The 19,710-nt window shown below is 58.2% G+C and overlaps 7 protein-coding genes across 7 annotated transcripts; 4 read left to right on the forward strand and 3 right to left on the reverse strand.

Annotated features, from left to right (window-relative positions):
• Positions 1-7: 7 nt before the first annotated feature.
• On the reverse strand, positions 8-1,067 carry BBBOND_0209520 (succinate dehydrogenase iron-sulfur subunit, putative; the record flags this gene model as incomplete). The annotated part of the gene is made up of 5 exons (XM_012912531.1): positions 8-99; positions 136-409; positions 444-506; positions 541-786; positions 879-1,067. 5 exons carry the CDS (start codon positions 1,065-1,067, stop codon positions 8-10), a joined length of 864 nt encoding a protein of 287 aa, XP_012767985.1.
• Positions 1,068-1,242: 175 nt separating this feature from the next.
• Positions 1,243-7,315, reverse strand: BBBOND_0209530 (membrane protein, putative; the record flags this gene model as incomplete). The annotated part of the gene is made up of 4 exons (XM_012912532.1): positions 1,243-1,368; positions 1,404-3,484; positions 3,508-3,979; positions 4,124-7,315. The coding sequence occupies 4 exons, from the start codon at positions 7,313-7,315 to the stop codon at positions 1,243-1,245; spliced, it is 5,871 nt and encodes a 1,956-aa protein (XP_012767986.1).
• A 45-nt stretch (positions 7,316-7,360) lies between these two features.
• BBBOND_0209540 (hypothetical protein, conserved) lies at positions 7,361-8,080 on the reverse strand (the record flags this gene model as incomplete). Its single annotated transcript, XM_012912533.1, has 1 exon — positions 7,361-8,080. One exon carries the CDS (start codon positions 8,078-8,080, stop codon positions 7,361-7,363), a length of 720 nt encoding a protein of 239 aa, XP_012767987.1.
• Positions 8,081-8,450: 370 nt separating this feature from the next.
• Positions 8,451-9,492, forward strand: BBBOND_0209550 (Protein BCCIP homolog; the record flags this gene model as incomplete). Its single annotated transcript, XM_012912534.1, has 2 exons — positions 8,451-8,525; positions 8,701-9,492. 2 exons carry the CDS (start codon positions 8,451-8,453, stop codon positions 9,490-9,492), a joined length of 867 nt encoding a protein of 288 aa, XP_012767988.1.
• A 441-nt stretch (positions 9,493-9,933) lies between these two features.
• BBBOND_0209560 (hypothetical protein, conserved) lies at positions 9,934-12,842 on the forward strand (the record flags this gene model as incomplete). The annotated part of the gene is made up of 5 exons (XM_012912535.1): positions 9,934-11,556; positions 11,595-11,675; positions 11,714-11,933; positions 11,969-12,727; positions 12,763-12,842. The coding sequence occupies 5 exons, from the start codon at positions 9,934-9,936 to the stop codon at positions 12,840-12,842; spliced, it is 2,763 nt and encodes a 920-aa protein (XP_012767989.1).
• A 67-nt stretch (positions 12,843-12,909) lies between these two features.
• BBBOND_0209570 (Vam6/Vps39-like protein) lies at positions 12,910-16,063 on the forward strand (the record flags this gene model as incomplete). Its single annotated transcript, XM_012912536.1, is given in 6 exon segments — positions 12,910-13,047; positions 13,107-14,739; positions 14,775-14,864; positions 14,903-15,009; positions 15,024-15,141; positions 15,177-16,063. The coding sequence occupies 6 exon segments, from the start codon at positions 12,910-12,912 to the stop codon at positions 16,061-16,063; spliced, it is 2,973 nt and encodes a 990-aa protein (XP_012767990.1).
• Positions 16,064-16,544: 481 nt separating this feature from the next.
• BBBOND_0209580 (serine/threonin protein phosphatase, putative) lies at positions 16,545-19,637 on the forward strand (the record flags this gene model as incomplete). Its single annotated transcript, XM_012912537.1, has 7 exons — positions 16,545-16,794; positions 16,833-16,971; positions 17,009-17,228; positions 17,266-18,084; positions 18,122-19,288; positions 19,324-19,475; positions 19,511-19,637. The coding sequence occupies 7 exons, from the start codon at positions 16,545-16,547 to the stop codon at positions 19,635-19,637; spliced, it is 2,874 nt and encodes a 957-aa protein (XP_012767991.1).
• Positions 19,638-19,710: the final 73 nt, after the last annotated feature.

Below are 19,710 nucleotides of genomic sequence, written 5' to 3' on the forward strand. Positions count from 1 at the left end.
ATATGTGCTACATCACGCCTTCGGTGGAGCGGGCCTTGCCGCTGTCCAGCAGCCTGGCGTTGCGCTTCTCTATCTCCGACGCGGCCACCGCCGTCCAGCCTGCGAGCAGTCACGCGGCACGCACTGTAAACCCACTTTCGTCGGCGGAGGCCTCGACCTCGGCCTTGAGCTTGCGGATGGCCCCGGCGGGGTCGAGCCCCTTGGGGCAGACCCGCGTGCAGTTGAGGATGCCGTGGCAGCGGTAGAGCTTCATGGTGTCGTTCACGTCCACCATGCGCTCCACCGTGTACTCGTCGCGGCTGTCCGCGATCCAGCGGTACGCCTGCATGAGCGCCGCGGGCCCGATGTAGTGCTCCGGGTTCCACCAGTAGGACGGGCACGAGGTGGTGCAGCAGGCGCACAAGATACACTGCGCGGCGTCAAGCCCAGCCCGTGTAACGTACCTCGTACATGCCGTCGAGCCGCGCGCGGTCCTCCTTCGACTGCAGGAACTCGGCCTCCCCGGGCTGCAGAGGTCAGCGGAGCATGCGGGGCACCTACCTTCGGCGTCTTCCGCTTCAGCCACGGCTGCACCGTGCGGTACTGCTCGTAGAAGTTGGTCATGTCGGGCACGAGGTCGCGGAGCACGAACATCCCGGGCAGCGGCTGCACCTCGATCTGGCCCCCGGGCTTCGCGCAGGAGTCTATCGACCTGAGGCACGCGAGGCAGTTTTCGCCGTTCACGTTCATCGCGCAGCTGCCGCAGATGCCCTCGCGGCAGCTTCTCCGGAAGGTCAGCGTGCTGTCCTGCGCAGGTATGGGCGATGATCGGAGGAGCTCGAGCGGCAGCCTGGCTGGCGGCCACGCCGCTGCTACACCCGGCGGCGCCGGCAACACACCTGTTCGTTCTTGATTTTGATCAGCGCGTCCAGTATCATGGGGCCGCAGCTGGCGGTGTCGACGCTGTAGGTCTGCATACGCGGCCGCTGGTACCGCTCCGGCCCGTAGCGGAAGACCGAGAACGTTATCTCGCGAGGTGAAAACCTGGCGGCACAGCGCCGTATAAGCCCATAATTACACGACGCCATGGCGTCCTAGTTGCGGTTTGGTGGCATTTAGAGTGCCGAGCTGCCCGCGCGTGGCGCTACCCGCGCGGCCGTCCTGAGGGGACGAGCGCCTGGAGAGCACATTCAGGCGGGACCGGTGAAAACAGATAGACAACTTCGCCACGAGTCGGAAGACGCGCATAAGCCGAGCTTCAGCTCATCCGACAGGCGAACCACCTGAGCGCGATGTGAGAGGGGCGTATGTGGAACTCACGTAGCTGCCGAACACCGTGGTGGCGTCCTTTGGCGCGCGTGTCATGCAGATTGCCACGGTGTTAGTGTCCTGAGCGCAGTGAATGGGCGTAAGCAGCCACCTACCGACGGCATATGCAGGGTGCCGACCCATGCAAAGGCGTCCGACAGCCGGCAGAGCACGCTGTCCAGGACGCTGGGGGAGCGCGTGAGCACGTTGACCACGAGCAGCCCGTTAACTGGCGCGAGAACGTCGGCTACCGAGGCTAACCACTGCGCATCCAGGAACTTGGGATGCGGCGACATCAGCGTGCTCTTCCCCAGCAGGTCCACAGAGGCCTCGCCGTCCGCGGCCTCATCCAGCACGTTGTTGATGTCGACGACGAAGCACGCGACGTCCACGTTTCCAGCGGTCGCAGCGTCGACGTAGTCGAAGGCGTCGCCGGAGACGTGGAGCAGGCCCACATCCTCACTGGGCGGCGGCACCAGCCGGTGCTTGGAGATGCTGGCCACGGCGTCGGGCTTGTAGCCGAAGTGTGACCGCGCGATTTCGACCACAGTGTCATCCACTTCCACCGAGTGGAGCTTGCGGCCGCCGCACGTGCGCCGCAGCAGCCGGGGCAGGGTGCCGGACCCGCCGCCCAACACCGATATGACGCCGTCGCCGCCGGGGAGGAACGCCATGGCGAGCAGCATGGCGGCGATGTACTCGCTAGGGGCGCTGTCGTCGAAGAAGTGTTCGACGCCCGCATCATCCACGTAGTACTTAATCTCCGACTGGACGGTCTGCGGTCCGCACGAAAAGACCATCTGGCGGGTGAGCACCTCACGTTTGTCCCGGTCGTTCGGCTCATCATGGGCCATTATCTCGTGAACCACGATGTCGCCCGCATACAGCGACGAGGCCAGGCGGCGGGGCGCGCGGACGGCGCACGACTCGCCGGCCTTGAGGATGGTGACGCGTTCGGTCCCACGCAGCGACAGCTTCAGCAGTATGTCGCTCATGTTGTCCTGGATGTACTGCATCAGCACGTCGTCGCCGAAGCAGGCGTCGAAGGGGTTCACGAAGCCCTTTGCGGTGACCGCGGCTTTGCTGGAGTTGCTGCTGAACTTCAGCCACAGCACGATCACGCGCCGGGCGCCCGCCTGGCAGGCGAGCTCCTCGTTGCCCTCGGAGGTCGCGTACTGCCAGAAGTGCTCCTGGCCCGACGGCACGATGATGGCGGCGGAGGGCAGCGAGGCGCCCGCGCAATCCACGCAGTCGTAGACGGCCGCCGTGAAGCACACCTCGTTGTTCATGTCCTTGGGGTAGATGTCGAAGGTCAGCCGCCGCCCGGCCTTGTAGTCCTGCACGTTGGAGCCTAGGAACAGGGCGCCCTTCACGTTGCGTATGCGCTTCATCAGCTGGCTGAGCTCGAAGTGTTCCATCGGCATGTGGGGGACCTCGGCCATCATGCACTGCTTGCGCGCACTGGCGCCGCCCGGCGCGCGCTTGTAGATGGCGAACAGGAACTGGATCATGTGCGCCTTGGTGGGTTCGGCGCCGTACAGCGGGTAGACGTCAATGTAGACGTCCTTCAGCAGCAGGTTGCGCATCAGCTCCGAGACCACGTAGTCCTGCGCGAGCGAGAAGATCAAAAACACGTCGTCCGCGTCCATGAACGAGAGCGTCGCGTTTATGTAGCCCTTCGCACGGTCACGCGCAACCGACAGGGATTCACCCTCGCCGACGGAAATGTAGGCGTCCAGGAACGCCTTGTCGATGATCACCTTCTGATGCCCCGCGTACACGCCGCTGATGTCGCGGCCGAACACGGTGTAAGAGTCGCTCGAGACGTCGATCTCGAGCCAGTGCATCGCCAGCGCCTGGTCCTTCAGACGCATCTCGTCCAGCACGGCGGCGCAGAAGTCGAGGTTGTAGATCGAGCGGTAGCCCAGCTCGTGGAGCTTGAACGGCAGCACCGAGTTGCCGCATCCCACGTTGATGACGACGCATTCCGCGGGCTTGTGTGTGAAACCGGCGGCGTTGTCGAAGGGCACCTTGCTCGACAGGCTGCGGTTGAAGCTGGACAGGAAGTCGTCCAGAGTGCCATACCAGTCGAAGTCCTTCAGATTCGGGTTGCTGTAGAAGCGTTTCCAGTAGCTGGCACTACGGAAGAAGGAGGCGCCGCTCGGAAACACGTCCATAGTTCCGGGTACCGCAGGCGCTGCTACGCTAGCGGGCGACGACACAAGTGGCCCTTGAACACCTCCACGTTGTGCACAGCGGCGCCCAGGCGGTTGCAGATCACGCGGCGGAACACGGGAAGGTGCCGCGACTCCACGAGCGATATGCTTATGCCGGGGTTGCCAGCTCTGCCGATGCGACCGCTGCGGTGCATATACGACGTCACGTCTGCGAGGTCATGAGATGTGAAGCATATGGACCGACCATGCGGCAGGTCGTAGTGGATCACGTGGCTGAACCCGCTGAAGTCGATCCCGCGCGAATTCAGCTGGTTCGATATCACCACGCTACGCAGAGGCGTGCCGCCACCCCTCCGGCGTTTCCCCGCTGCTCCCACGGCGCCGGCTGCGTTGGATTGGAGAACACTCTGAAATGAAAGCTTCCGCGCGAGCTTCCCCTGACGACAGTTCAACACCGTGACGTCCGCCGCCAGGAACTTCCGCCGTAAGTAGGATTCCAAAAACTGGGCCGTCCCCTGACGCAATTATGATTAAACAAGCATCCAAAGCATGACAGGATTTCTAAACAATAACAACAATGCCACGACAGCTACGGAAGCATCGGATGCACAAAGGAAGAATCACAACAACTGGCCGTGATGTGTAAGCGTGCAACCTACATTGGAGTCGCAGAACACCAGCGCCGACTTGTCATAGGGATGCGCCTGCAGCAGCTTGCGTAAAAGGGCCAATTTAGCGTCGGCGACGCTGTAGAGCGCCATAGTGTGCAGGATGTTTCGAGGCGGCGTCGCTTCGGCCTGCGCATCGGCGTCTACTAGGTCAGCCCTAGTGTCGTCCGCGTCGCCGTCGTCTAACGTTTGTAACCCCGAATGTGCAGCGTCTCCAGCCATATTTTGCGTAGTCACGGTAGAAAGCTTGCCGAAGCACGACGGCGGATCCTTCAGCCTGGAGGCCGAGAGGCATAGCACATACTTGCCAGTGCGGTCGTTTACGGGAGCGCCTTCAGCAGCTGGCTTCTTTCCCGCTCGGCCGGATAGAATCGCGTCTATTACCGCCTTGACATCCGGGTTCTCGATTTCGGTCGGTGGCGCTGCTGACCCTGAGCCGGGTGGCCGCTTGACATGCAGGAAGCCGTCGTACTCGTCGAGGACGCAGTACTTGGTGCCTTGCACGTCGAGCGATTTGTGCTGTTTCATCAGAGAATGTGCGCGACCCGGAGTGGCGAACATTACCCCGACCAAACGGCGTAGCCTTATCGGTTCCGACGGGTCCATTGCGGTAGCCGATGCACCTGAACTGTACAATGCCCTTAAGGCAGCAATAGCCTCACTACGCAGAGCCTGCTGCTTGCTGCGCAGCTCCTTCAGCGCACGTTTCTGGTTGGCGACGTTGGCGTTGCCGATCAGCAGGATTGGCCGTATCTCCGCATCCAGGATGAACCTCGGCCCACTGCTGCCAGTTGAAGCCTCCGTGGCGCCACCGTCGACGGCATTCGTCGTATCGTCACCTGCGATTTTGTCGCCGGAGCCTGCGGCGTGTTCAAGGTTGAGGTGGCCTGCTTTTACCCCAGCGATTTTGCCGAGGATCTTGGCGCCGATTGCACTGAACGGGCTTCGTGAAATAGGCGCCGTGACTGCTTTCTTCGGCGCGGCTGAATTTATTACGGTACCGGCGCTGGAGTTGTGCTCATAAGCCTTGTACAGTTCCTTACAAACCAGGTGGCTCTGCACCGATAGCTCCACAGATGGGGTGAGCACAAGGATGTTCTCAGCGAACAAGGAACCCAAGGAACGTATCACGTCGTCCACGTTAACGACAGCGTCGGGTGACGGCGCTGGAAGGGTTGTCCCGAAATGCAGAACGCGCTGAAACAGTGGCAACAAATACGCCAACGTCTTCCCAGAACCAGTGGGCGCATGGACGGACATGCAGCGAAGCGGTTCATACTCACCTTCGTTGTTAGACAGGAACGACGATATAGCCGGGATATACTTGCTCTGCGTGGATGTGGCTTTCGTTATACCCTTCTGGGCCAACGCTTTTATGAGGCCCGCGTTGCTAATGCCCAACGAGGAGAAGTCGGCACCGGTCGTGTTGAACGAGCTTTTGGCCCTGTGGAAAATCTGGTTAGAGACCGAAAATAGCGAGTTTATGTCAACAATGCCGTCGAACCCAACTTCTTTAATGTGCTGGACCTTCTCCTGCAAGCTGATTCGCCTTGGAGAGCCGTTCTTGGTTTGTCTACTGTCAACGGCTGCTGATGGGGCTTTGTTGCACTGCATGAGCCGTATTCCCGGCACATCTAGGGGCAGTGAGTTGAAGTCGTTGGCGCTTATGTCCAATGTGTTGAAGCGCTGGGGAGGGTCGCTGCGGTCTGCATCACCACCGTGGTGGAGGTTATTTGCTGCGCTATCATTGTCTTGGTCAGCAGCAACCGACCGTTTGGACTTGGAAGCGACATGAGGCTTGCTTTTGATAGGTTGCGGTGAATCAGGTTGTTGAATCTTGTTACAGGGCAGTGACCGAACGACTTTCATGGCGTTTTCCGCCCCTTTCTTACCTGCTTGCCCAGGGGATGTGGTCTGCTTTGATTCAACACGTTCCGTCATGCGCTTCGCCTTCTTGCCTAAAGCAGCGATTTTGTGTTGCGCATCGGCAGAGAGGTGAAGTTTCTGGTTCTTTTGGTTGCTATGGGCGACGTGGCTCAGCAGCGGGTTGAGGCGTTCAGTCGAGGCGCGCAACAACTGCTGGTGTTCCTGTGCCAGGCGGCGGTTGAACTTCGATATCGCCGCATTTATGTCCACTGGCGACCTCCAATCGCCAGCAGGTGTGTTTTTCGCACGGCTTTGCTGGCCGTAATTACGTCCAGTTAATCTTGCGTTGGCACTGTCATGGCGTGCACGCCCTTCACCGACGTGCGGAACACGATTGCCGTATCTTGCGCCCCTATGCGGTTGCTTACCCATAGCGCTCTTGTATACGTGCGGTTCCATGAAGTGGTCACCATTGTCATAAGGCTCCTCGGAACCACTGACGGTGCCGCGGTTGTCCGCATACACCTTTGTCAACCACCGGTCCTCTCCGTAGCTGCCTGATTTTCTGCCTGCCTGGTTCCATCTACCGGGTCCTGGAGCCTCATATCTCACAGGCGCGAATTTCCCAGTCGCCTTACCTTTCCCGCCGTAACTGTTGCGTGTATTTGCAGCACGCGTGTCGTAACGCCCATTTGCAATCCCGACTTCCTTTTGTCCTCTCCCTTCGGTGCTTCTACGATCCACCTTGGGATCCATTTCGGACATGTAACTGCCGATTGTGGACCCATACTTGCCTTTACGATATATGTTATCTTCTGTGCCGTTTCTGTGCGATTTGTGGCGGCCGCCTTGGCCGCGGTAGTTGGAGCTGCCACCGCCGTGATCGTGGCCATCTGGGTAACGATGTCGGCCAAAACCATCGACACCATCGCCATTTGCCCGGTTACCGTAGCTCCGATCATTTCTAACTGCATTAAGTAATTGGTCCTTTTGAGGGAGCTGTCCCTTTTTGGATTGCCTCCTCCCACCATCGGCGACTCCTTTGGAGCTACCCTTGCGATGAGCCCCTACTGCGGTTGGCGCAGTTGATCTGCCGAGGCAACCCGGACCCACAAAACATTGCGATTTGTTGACTTGGAGGCACTTGGGGTTGTTGAAATCAGTACCGGTAATACCTCGGCCGCCAAGAACATGCAAGGGGCTGCATCCCAGATGCGGCGGCCGGCAGCCGGGGGCGACAGCCGCCACCCACCGTGCTCGGGGGTCAACAAGCAAATCTAAACATATTCCCAACAAGAACGCCGCATACAGCAGCATTATAGATGCAGGTGCAGGCACCTGCAACACAAGTTGACGAGGACGCTACCAATCCTCGTCAACCTTCCACCGGCGGCGCGTCGCCTTCTTTTCCGCCCTCAACTGCTTTTCGAACTTCTTACGGGCCTTCTCCGCAGGGGTGAGCTTCAGGATGCGGCGTTTCTCCTTCTCGGCCAGACGGCGCAGGGCGCGTGACTGCTGCTCCTCGGCCTCGTCCAGCCTGCGCAACAGGATCCGAGTGGCCTCAATGCGGTTGTCCAGCAGCGAACGGTGCATGTGGCACTTCACCACGACGTTGGTGCCCAGCGCAGCGGAAAACTGGATCAGCTGCACGCAGTTGGCCGACTTGTTGACCTTCTGCCCGCCGGGGCCGGTGCCCTTGATGTAGTGCTCTCGCAGCGGGTGTTCCGAACCGTGCCTCTCACGAAGCTCACGACGCAGTTGAGCCAATGTATCATCCTCGGCCGACTTTCCAGGCGGAGAGTGCTGAATCGGTTCAGCGGTGCCTTCCTCCTCATGCGCAGCCACGCAAAAGTGCTGCCTGAAAACACCCCGGTACTTCTCGCGAACAGCAACCGGTCCGGACAACTCCCTGTATTGAGGTTTGTAATGGCTGGAGTGACACGATGGCAATTGGTAAGCACCCTGGACTGGGCACAGGAATCCCCAAGGAGTAGAATCACGACTAAAGCGCCGTAGAAACAACGAAGCAGCCAAATTAACCGGTAAAATATAAACTAACAGCAGCAACAGCGGTGTTCTCATAAGTCAAAGCCGTAATTAGGCGCGACAGCGGAAAGGCAGTTTTTTTTAGACCGCTGCATTGCAGCGAGGATTCCTTGGCAGACACCAGTTTATACCCCCTGAATGTTTGCACATACGACCTTACGTCACTTTACAATTACGTACGTGGTTGTTAGGGGCGTGTCTGACGGCGATAATCCGCTGACGAAGGGTTAGTGCCCTTGCGGATTGCACATTTGGAGGCACGCCGCGCACAACTACGGCGAGCAGTCGTCTTGCCACACTAATCGCGACAGTGTCGTGACTACCCTAAATTAACGGGTAAAGTTGCCGAAAGGGCGAAGGGACCAGCACAACGCTTAATCGGCGATAACAGAAAGGACCCTCCGCAATGGCCAACAACAAGGCGGATTCTCCCGAGAGGGCCTCGAAGAAGCACAAGCCCGATCACGATGACAGCGGAGAGGTGTGTTTGTGTGTGCATATAACGGTGCCGTCGTGTAAACCGTGGATTTTGAGGCGTTGACCGCCGCTGTTGCATCTTCCGGGAGGAATGGCCTCCAAAGGCCGCCATTCGTACCATTTCATGTGCTTACTGGGTCTATACTGCCACTTTATTAAGCATTACAAAAGTGCCACAGGACTCGGACAGCTCGTTGGAGGCCGACTTCCTGTTCAATGACCCCGCGCCGGAAGACAGCGACGGAATCCTGGCCATCATCCAGGGCTACCTCAAGAAAGTGCAGTGGGAGCCCCCGAAGGACGCCATGGACTCCACGTACGGCATCCTGGCGCACCTGATAGCGAACCAGCCGAATCTCGGCACGTTGGTGAAGACCGGCGACGACGAAGACGAGCAGGCCTTCGTCATGGCGGTGCTCTCGCTGCTCAACCTGAGGATGTACAAGCAGCTAGAGACGCTGCAGGACGCCATCATCGCACTGACCAAGCAACACGGATCGCAGCAGGACCTGGAAGCCATGACCAAGATCCTGGGCAGTGAACGCAACCAGATAGGGCTGCTGGTCAACGAGCGCCTGGGAAACATACCCACGCAACTGATAGGGAGCCTGCATCAGTGCCTGTACGACGACCTCAACTGGTCGCTGGAGAACGCCGACGACGAGGAAGAGCGCAAGTTCTACAAGTTCACGCACCTCATCTCCATAAGCCGCGTGTTCACGGACAACGCGAAGGATTTCCAGGCGAAGCACATGGTGTACGTCAAACCGGAGGAACGCTTCTACTGCGAGGAGGCCACCGTCAAGTTCATGTGGACCACGGGGGAGTCGAACAAGGTCGACTTCTACGAGGACGGCGACGAGAGCAAACCGTCGAAAACGCGCGTCGTACCGGAAGCGATGATGTTCATCTGCGTGCCTATCGGCAAGTTCAAGGGCGTGGTGCGGAAAATCGCAGAAACCTTTGCCTGAAGGGGACGCAGCAGCCGGCAGCGTGCGGCGCAGCGACACAACGAGGAGCTGCGGAAGGCGCATTAACCAGACAAAAAACAGCAACGTGAATTACCTAAGAATATTATCTACCGCAAACTAAGGTTATTATCACATTTTTACAACTTTTAGAGGTGGAAGGCGTTGCCGTGTCTGCAGCGGCGCCAACTCGTCGACTGTTAGTTCTTCCAGAGCCAGTTCAACGCGGTGTCTAAATATATAATTCTGCCGCATATTTGTGTCATTTTTAACAGCCGTAATTTGGAAGCTGTGTGAGTGCCGTGATGATGGCAGTGATGAGAAGAACTTGATGTCAACTCAACGGCAACAGTGCGGAATGTAAGGGTGCGAAATTGCGCTTCGCACGTCTACCGTGCCACACCGTATACGTATAAGCTGGAAGGAGGCTCATAGACAGTAACTATGGAGGAGAAGACAGTATTTGCCAGCACGGAGTCGCCCCGCCGGGTGATCAAATTCGCGACGCCGCCACTCAGGCCGCAGAAACAGCCTGTGATCAGCTCAATGTCGTTCGGTCTCAACGATGATTTCGCAAACGTCATGGGCGGCGATATGCCGGACTCCAATATGCTGGAGCAGGTCAACAGCTGCGATCCAATGCAGTCGCCCAGGAGGATAAACCCGAACGCCGACAGGCTCTCCGGCTTCGCGTCGCTGAGGACGAAAACCTTCGACAACAACTTCAAGGATATCGAAGGGCTCAAACGCAAGAGCGAATTGATGCACCTCTCGGAGAAGTCCCTCTACAGCAAACTCTTCACGCCCAAGCTAGAGGCGCTGCAAAGGCTTGTTGAGCCGGGCAGGTTCACCAGCAAGGAAGGTCGGAAGCCCCAAGAGGACGGTTTCGGCGAACGGTTGGCGCAAAAACGGAGTCGCGACCCACCGAGAGAGGACGAGGGGCACTCCTCCAGCTTAAGCGAGCAGCAGACCCTCGCAGAGGAGCCCGCGCCGATAATTAAGCCGGAATTCCCACTCCATACATCCCGCGCGCCACAGCGAGGACTGCAAATACTGCACGGTGGAGAGGACTACGACCTGGATGAAGAGATACTACAAAAGCCACTGAGAGCCGAGGGTGAACAACAGGCGGAACAAGTGGTAACGTTGGTGTCAAACGACGAGGTGGTAAACGGGGTAAAAAAGAAGAGGATAACAGTCCCCAAGGCGGCGTACAAGCCCCTGGAGGTCGACGAGAAGTCGTCGAACAAGATCATCCTCCGGGTGGTTGGCGATGCGGGCACCGAAACGGATCACCCGCGCGGTGACGGCGATGCCGAACATTGGCTCGACGCCATAGAAAACCATATAGAAAAGCTCACCGACTGGGTGGAATTGCGCGGCAATACGCTTACCGACCCCAGGGCTCTGTTCGCCCAGCTTGAGGCGGTGAGGCCGCTGTGGATGCCGCCGGAGATATTCTATCTGTTCTGCATGAAGCCCGTCGGGATGGACCCCCATGAGTTTCTCGAGCTGATAGAGACGCACAACATCGAGGAGTGCGCCGAGAGGCTGCACAAGTTCAGCGTGGTCAACACCAACGCCATGGGCTACGTGATCGACGCGGAAAACGAGACCTTCAAGGAACTGAGCAAACTCAACAAGGTGCACAAGCGGCTGGCCAACGAGGAGGACATCTACTCCAAGATCCTGGCCAAGATGATGGACAACTTCAACGGCCAGGTGGAGGACCTGCTGCAAACCACCAGGCAGGACCTCAGGCTCGCAGCGGGGGACACGTACCTCCAGTACGGCTCCATCAAGAACATGACCTCGTGGCGGATGGGCGACCCGATCATCAGGGAGAAGGGGTTCGCCCACGACAAGGCGTCGAAGGATAAGATGAGAACGCTCCAACAAATGCAAGAGGTGTTCGGCGAGTACTCAAACGTCTCCTCCGAAACATCGGTGGACGAGGCCAAATACATATACTACATGAAGCTCCTGCAGGACATGGAAGACAGCGAGCGCGACGAGCTGCGGGAACAGCTTGCGCGTGACCGCACGCAAGCCCTGGCGGAGTACTCGGTAAGCGCCATAACTGTGCGTTCGTTCACCGTATTCAGTTTATTGAGCCGCCATTCAAGCCGCACGACTGCCTCGCCTGGAGGGTTGTCGGGGTGTCATGCAAATCGGTCGTTTGGAAGGTGGGTGGATCCCTGAGGTCCGCTAAAGTGCGTTACAGATGTACAACACCGTGAAGTGCGCACCCGTGGTATACAAGCAACGGCTGACGGGCGCCCTCGATGCGAACACCGTGGCTGCGTTGCACAACGGGTTCAAACAAGCGTTCGACGACATCCAGAAGTACCAAACGAAGTACGCCTACAACAAACAAGTCATTTTCGCCACCGGATTCGAAGTCAGGGCGGAGTGCATCGTGGAACGCATGGAGTTCATCAGAGGTAGGTGTAGGAGCGTATGTCAATATGCCACGCAGATGTGCCGGTGTCGGACCTCTTCGAGAAGACGACGCAAATGACGCCCACCGAACGCCTTGCTCACGCGCAGGTCATAGTCAGAGAGGTCACGAAACTGGTGCGGCAGCTGCAAGGGATCGATTTCGTCCTGCCACTCAAGTCAAGCAGACTGTACCTCTCGCCGGCTGGGGCCAGGATCTCGGTGGGCCTCCCCTTCCCCCTGCTCCCCGCCGACACGCGGAACCTCCTCAAAAAGCACGAGAAACGTACCATCGCAACGCTGCTTTGGGGCAAACAGATCGACTGGTACCTCCCGCCGGAGGCAAGGAACGACACTGGTTTTACCAGGGACCCCGCGGCAGTTGCGAAGGCGCACGTGTGGATGATCGGCAAGATACTGTACGAAGTGGTGTGCGACACCACCATCTCGAGGTCTTCGCTCGACTACAACAAAATCGAGCTCTGCGAAGACGCCGACACCCGGGACTTTCTCAAGCTGTGCCTGCAGGAGAACATACTGAAGCGGCCGTCCGTGGACGACCTGCTGAAGCACCCGTTCATGAAGCGAAGCAAGCTCAACTACGGTATGTTGCCGTCAACGTGCTCGCAACTTGAAACAGGCTCCCTCGGGCCGGTCGACGTCGGCAAGGTGCAGTGCGCCGTTGAGATTCTCGGCGACATCGAGACGATCGTTCTCAACAAAATCAACCGCACCGAGAAGGGCGTCGCCGACTACGAGCAGAACGAGAACTGGGAGGCTGTGCTCGGCGAAAGCAGCGGTAGGTGACACACATCGGCCCTTAACGCGTCGCAGGCGAAGACCTCTGCCCGCTCGGGAACAAGTACGCCTACAACTTCCCCGTCTGCAGCCGCAGCGCGCCCCTCAAAAAGTAGAACCGCGACAGGCAGAAAATGTAATCTAGCACGTGCAACCACACTAGACACACCACGCGGCCGCGCAATGGAGATATTCTCCAGGGGAGCGGTCCTCCGCTGGATGGAGAGCTCCAAAATCACGGCGGTGGCATGGTGTTATAACAACCTGATCATCGGCAACGACGCCGGCGAGCTCTACGCCTTCCAGGCGGCGGCCGTGGAGGTAGGTGTGGGCCGCGGCCGGCGCGGCGCAGCCATGGAAGGCCACTGACGCCCTTGCAGAGCCCCGTGGAATCGCAAATATACAAGTTCTCGAAGGTCAGCAACCGACGCATCGCGCGCATATGCCCGCTGGAGCCGAAGGAATGGATTTTGGTGCTCAACGCCGATGGAGACCTGTATGTCCTCGACGCCTTCTTCAAAGGGCATGCCACCATGCTCTGCAAGAGGGTCACCGCCGTCGGCAGGAGGCTCGCAGAGGTGAGCTACGACGCTGCGGCCAAGAACGGGCCTCTGAACGCGCTGGTGAACCTCAACCAATTCTGCATCGGGACCGACAACAGGTTGTACCTCTACTCGGCGGAGGATCAGGTAGAGCAGCAGCGCGCTATAACGGTGGACGGGGTCGTGCATAGCGTTTCGTGGTTCAAGGGCGTCATAGTCGTGGGCACCAAGGAGGCGTACTACCTCCTGGACGCGGAGGGGACGGTGTGCCACGAACTGTGCAGCAACCTGCAGATGGACGAGAAGGATGTGGGAGCGCCCGCGCTCACGACGGCCTGCGTGGACGGCGACGTGATGGTGGTGTGCCAAAACATCGGCATCTTCTACAGCACCGAGACCCTGAACCTGTCGAAGAAGAACACCATCCAGTGGCGGAACCGGCTGGAGGCCCTGGGCTGTGCGCCGCCGTACGTTATCGGTATAACGGTGGATCGCCTGGTGGAAGTGTACGGAGTCAGGGACCAGCTGCTGTACCAGACCATAGACCAAACCAACGCCACCATTGTCCACTACATGCCAGACAGGTCGTGCGTCCTCACCGCGACGCCCAACGTCGTCACTGTGATGAAGCCCAAATCGTACCATCAGTGCCTGACCGACTGCATCGAGCGAAAGGACATAAGGCAGGCGATGCACCTGGCGGATGTGTATTTCGCGGCCGACGACCCGATGCGACCCGTGGAGACGAAGGTGGCACATACTGTAGCCGGTTGGGTCAGGTTCGCCGACGTCAACTTCCCCCTCGCATTCCAGCATTTCACGTTGGGGGATGTAGACATAGTCCACCTGATATCGTTTTGGAACCACTACGCCGAACTCAAGGTTCCCGACTCGTACGTCCGCAACCAGCAGGTGCCGGCCATCCTGCGGAAGTTCATACCCAAAGCGTCTGGCATCAGCCAGTACGTCGTCAAACGCTTCAATGAGCTGAAGGATGTCCTGCCGGAGAACACGACGGTAGCAAAGCTCTTGGAAATGGCCAACGTCTCCTTTGCCGCATTCCTGCTGAAGCACTTCAACCCCAAGACGTTCCTGAACAGGAGCGGGGAGCCACTGGACGACTTCAACCAGGCGCTCGTGGCCACGGTAGAAAAAACGAACCTGCTGCTGCTGGCCGAGTGCGACGACCCTAAATGCAGCATCATCATCAACAGGCCCAGGGAAGAAACCTTCCTGGACCCGGACGCGTGCGGCAGGCACCTCCTGCAGATGAACAAGAGCGAGGTGTTCGCCAAACTGCTCATCAAGCAGGAGCGATACAGGGAGGCGATGGACATCATGGCCAAGTACATCAGGGACGAGGTCGGCGAGGTGGCGACGGAAGACGTCACCCTCGAAATAAAGTCCGTCTGCTGCGAACTCGCCTCGTGCCTCAACATGCTCATCGAAAACAGCCACAACGAGTACACAGGTTATTGTTTGTGCCATAAATCTCATATCCCGCAGACAGCAATACAAATGTCAAACCGGAGGAAGAGATCCGGGACATCCTCAACACCTACCTACCCGTGCTGCTTTCGAGCTACCCCAATGCAGGTGGGTGTGAATCACACAGTTGCCGTCACCGCGTTCAGCCCTCGACGTGCTGACGAAGAATCACGCGATGATCCCGTTTAGCACCGACCAGATCGTGTCCATGATAGACGCATACGCGCAAAAGGTGGGCAGCCGCATCGCGGGAGTAACTTGCCGCAGGGCTACTGCACGTCCAACATTGCGATGCGCATCAAGTACCTCGAGGACCTGGTCATCACCAAGAAACACGGCACCGTGCACGAAAACACGTTGCTGGCGAAGCACTACATCAACGAGCGTGAGTGGATACAATTGGCGACCCATGCTCCGCAGTGATTCTCCACGGGAAGACCAAGAGTGCGAAAGACGGCGTCACCGCCATCAAGAAAACGCTGCTGGAGCTACTGGAATCCAACAACAACTTCGACATGGTGGAGCTGGAGCCGCTGCTAGCGAAGCTGAATTTCGTCGAGACGAAGGTGCTGGTGCACAGCATGTTCAACCGCCATGAAGACGCGCTGAGGACGCTGTTCGATTGGGAGGAGTCCGGCGATAGGACAAAGCGATGTGAGGCGTACTGTATGTGCTTCGGAGACGTCGCAGCTGTCTACAGCGCTGTGGAGAAGGAAACTCCGTTCAAACGGTACTTCAGCAACTTCGACTACTGGATGCGCAGGGCCAACGAGTGGCCGCTCACTGGGCACCACATATACAACATCAATACGTCGGACACGTCAATCGACAGGCTGCTATTGCGACTGCTAAACATCATAGTGGAGCACTCCCAACGCGACGAGGGTTGCATCACCGTGGTACGGGACCTGCTGGCGAAGTACATTCCGCTCTGCACCCACAGCTCCGTGCTGAATGCGTCCAGCATCGTGGAACTCATCCCGGACACCTGGAACTTCGCCCTGTTCGCCGACGTGTTCACGCAGCTACAGCTCAAGGCGCTGCACGAGCAGCGGACCATGGCCATGAAGCGCGGATTGACGAGGTCGCTGCATTCACAGACAGCGAAGAACCTCTACAAACTCACGTGCGTCCCCCCAATCACAATAGACGCGAGCTCCACGTGCAGCATATGCCAGGAGCCGATCAAGCTGGGAATGTCGATCGCCATACCGCCGCCGAGCCAGAGCGACGCTACGCAGCAGCAGGGCGGCAAGCAACCGATGCTCATGCATGAACAGTGCGCGAAAAACGTGCACGACAAGTGATTCCGCAAACTGCTGTCTTAGTCAATGGTGGTATGGCCCCTAGGTGTCTGTCTTCTCAGCGATCACACACGTGACCGAAGCGAAACGATATGTGTGATCGGTGCTTTCAGACCTTCAATCCCCGCGTTAGCTACATCTAAATATGCTATAGAACTATAATAATCAGCCTTCCAGCATTTCAAAGCGGAATAGCTATCACATAACGAGTCGTAAACGACATCGGCAGCGCAGCTCATACATCGCAGCAAAAGACCAAGCGTTGGCCATGAACTCCGGAATAACCGACTTTGTTATGCAGCACAAGTTTAGCGCCCGGAAACATGTTAGTAATGTCTGGATGCACCCCATGGATTCCATGCAATCGCTCGTAATAGACGCGCGCGCATTCAGCGAAAATCAAGCAGCGTGATGCCATAGACATATTCAGGGCCCAGATAGCTCCTGGAATTCCATATTTAGCCTTTCATGTAGAGCCCAGAAGATGGCGGCCGCGACAGAGAACACACTCAACGTCGGCGACGTCGTCATGGTATACGGCGTCCGGGGCACAGTCCAGCACGTCGGACCGCGGGAGTACGTAAACAAGGGGGACGGAGATGTGCTCCACCAGATCATCGCGGTGAAGACGGACAAACCGCTTCGCGTGACGACGAATCCCGAGGAGCAGCTCAAATGCGGCGGCGATGAATACGTGGCCTGCGTCCCCGCCGGCTCGGTGAAGCATTACAACGGTGAGCGTTGCCGTTGCATGCTGCCATAAACCGCGCAGAGCAGGAAGCGGCCGCGACGCGTATCCAGGCGTTTTTCCGAAGGGCGATGTGCAGGATCAAGTACGTGCGGGAGGCGGCCTTCCTTTTCTGGGACCACATGGAAAACCTGCAGGAGCAGCGTACGCTGGCCAGCAAAAGGTAGCATGCGCAACCGGTGCCAGACATCGTCGTACAGAGATGTGTACATACCTATTCTGAACCACATCAAGAGCAAGCACGAGCAGGCGGCGGCGGCAGATCAGACCAACGCGCCGCAGAAACGCTTCTCAAACGGTTTCGAGGAGATCAAGTGCCAAAACTACCAGGAGACCTCCTACAATGGGCCCAAGCTCGGGAAACAGGTGACCACCAAGTTCGCCAACGAGTTGCTGGACGCGTACAAGTCCGGCCAGGTGGTAAGCGTGTGATCACGTGTACGCAAGCATTTGTCAGACGAAACTCCCGATCGACTACGCCCAGCGCATCCTGGTTGACATGCTCAACTGGTACCGCAGCAATGACAAGGGTGCCGTCAACCATGTAGAGGTCCCATCGCACGAGAATGGGAACCTCATCGTTGTGGGCGACCTGCACGGCCAGCTCAACGATTTCCTGTGGATACTGTACAAATTCGGTCCCCCGTCCAGCAGGAACGTCTACGTGTTCAACGGGGATATAGCTGACCGTGGCATGAACGCCACCAACATCTTCCTGCTGTTGTTCGCGTTCAAACTCGCCGATCCGGGGTCGGTTATCATCAACCGCGGGAACCACGAGTCGGAGGACATGAACGAGGCGTACGGCTTTGCCAGGGAGGTCCGCCAGAAATACGACGGACACATCTACAACCTGTTCCAGCGGATTTTCTGGGAACTGCCGCTGACGATTGTTATAGAGAAGCGCATTATTGTGATCCACGGAGGGCTCTTCAGGTACGACGGAGTCACGCTGGACGTCATCAACAAGGTCAACCGCAAACGCATGTGCCCCGCGTCGCCGGACACCTTCGATGACAGCATCGTGTTCGACATGCTTTGGTCGGACCCGCAGGACAAGGAGGGCAGGTCGGCGAGCACCAGGGGGGCGGACTGCATCAGGTTCGGGCCGGATGTGACGGCTGCCTTCCTGGACCTCAACAAGCTGGAGGTCTGCATCAGGTCGCACCAGGTGCCCAGCACCCTGAAGGGTATAGAGACGTCGCACAACGGAAGATGCGTGACGCTGTTCTCGGCGTCAAACTACTGCCAGACCACCGGAAATACCGGCGCTATCGTGAGTTCCCGATGCGTGTGCACTCATGGCGCAACAGCTCATTTTCACCAAGGGGCTGCACTTCGAGGTCAAGGAGTACATGTCGCCATCCCTGGAGGCCATCAACACGCTCGCCAACAACACCAACACCGTCACCAACAAGGTCATTGACGCCGCCCTCTCGGTGGAAATGGAGAAGGAAACGCAGTACCTCACCAGGCACACCTCCGAGAAGATGCTCAACGACATCCTGCTCAAGATCGCCGACATTGTCTGTGAGAATAAGCAGGCGCTCTGGCTGCACTGCTACAAGTACGACACGGCTAAGAACGGTATGGTGGACCCGCAGCCCTGGACGGACGGCCTCTCGGAGCTGGTGGGCATCAAAATACCGAGGCTCTTCTCCATATGGCTGCTGAAGGCCCTGGACAAGAACACCGGCAAGGTGCCGTACAACGACGTGCTGAAGCGGTTCCACATCGGATACGAGCCCGTTGGCCACAGCCACAAGAACATCGAGAGGGAGTGCATCGCCCACATCTTTGACACCATGATCAAGTCGGACCTCAGCCTCAAGGAGATCCTCATGGTGTTCGACCGCAACCTCGACGGCGTGGTGTCGTACGCCGAGCTGGACGAGGCCATTAGGAAGCTCAACGTGGGGCTGTCCAACCCGCAGATCAAGATTCTCATGCGGACGATTCTGAGTAGTTGCATCGACAACGAGGGCGGCAGGGCCGACATCGTCGAGTTCCTCAGCAAGCTCAAGGTCATCTACTCGGCGTCTACCAGGTACAAGGTCAAGGAGGACTGGATGGAGGCTGCGCTGCCCGCAATCGGTAGGGTGATCCTCTCCGACAGGACGGAGGCGGCCGCCAGGTACTACAACCCCAACTACGACCCCAGCGCAGCGGCGGCAGGTGCCAGCAGAGACGAGACGTCCAGAAGGCGGTCGTCCGCAATCCGGGCCGTGGCGCTCTTCCAGAAGTTCCAGGACTACGACAAAATCGGAGGCGGGCTGCTGTCGTACTCGGACTTCGCCGAAGCCATCAAGAAGCTCGACCTCAGCAAGGCGGAGCAGGAGCTGGGCTTCAAGATCACCGATCAGCACCTGTTCGAAATCGCCCACATGATCGACGTGACCAACACCAACAAGATCAACTACCTCGAGTTCCTGCAGGCCTTCTACGTGGTGGACCAGAACAAGTACTCCGTGGTGAACGAGGTAGGTGGCGCACAACGCTGGACACACGTTCGCAGATGTGGGACCACATTTGCAGCACGCTGTACAAGCACCGAAGCAGCCTCAGGCACGCCTTCCACTCCTACGACGCGGCCCACAACGGCAGTGTCTACATCCACGAGTTCAAGGAGGTGCTCTACGCAATGTACGAAACGCTCGGATACACAGAGTATGTTGAAAATAAAAGTCGCACACGGCTCGCAGGGCGCCCTTCACGTTCGAGCAAACTGAAATTCTCGTCGAGTGCATCGACACCAACGACGAGGGTATGATCATGTACAACGAGTTCCTGGAGTCCTTCCACCCACAATACACCATCAGCACGCCATAAATTCGCGAAAATGCGACCTGTAATATTAGTGTTCACTACCCAAGAGACGGCGACCCACACCACACGGCCGCCC

The sequence above is a fragment of the Babesia bigemina genome, assembly GCF_000981445.1.
Source record: "Babesia bigemina genome assembly Bbig001, chromosome : II".
In the NCBI taxonomy this organism is placed as follows: domain Eukaryota; phylum Apicomplexa; class Aconoidasida; order Piroplasmida; family Babesiidae; genus Babesia; species Babesia bigemina.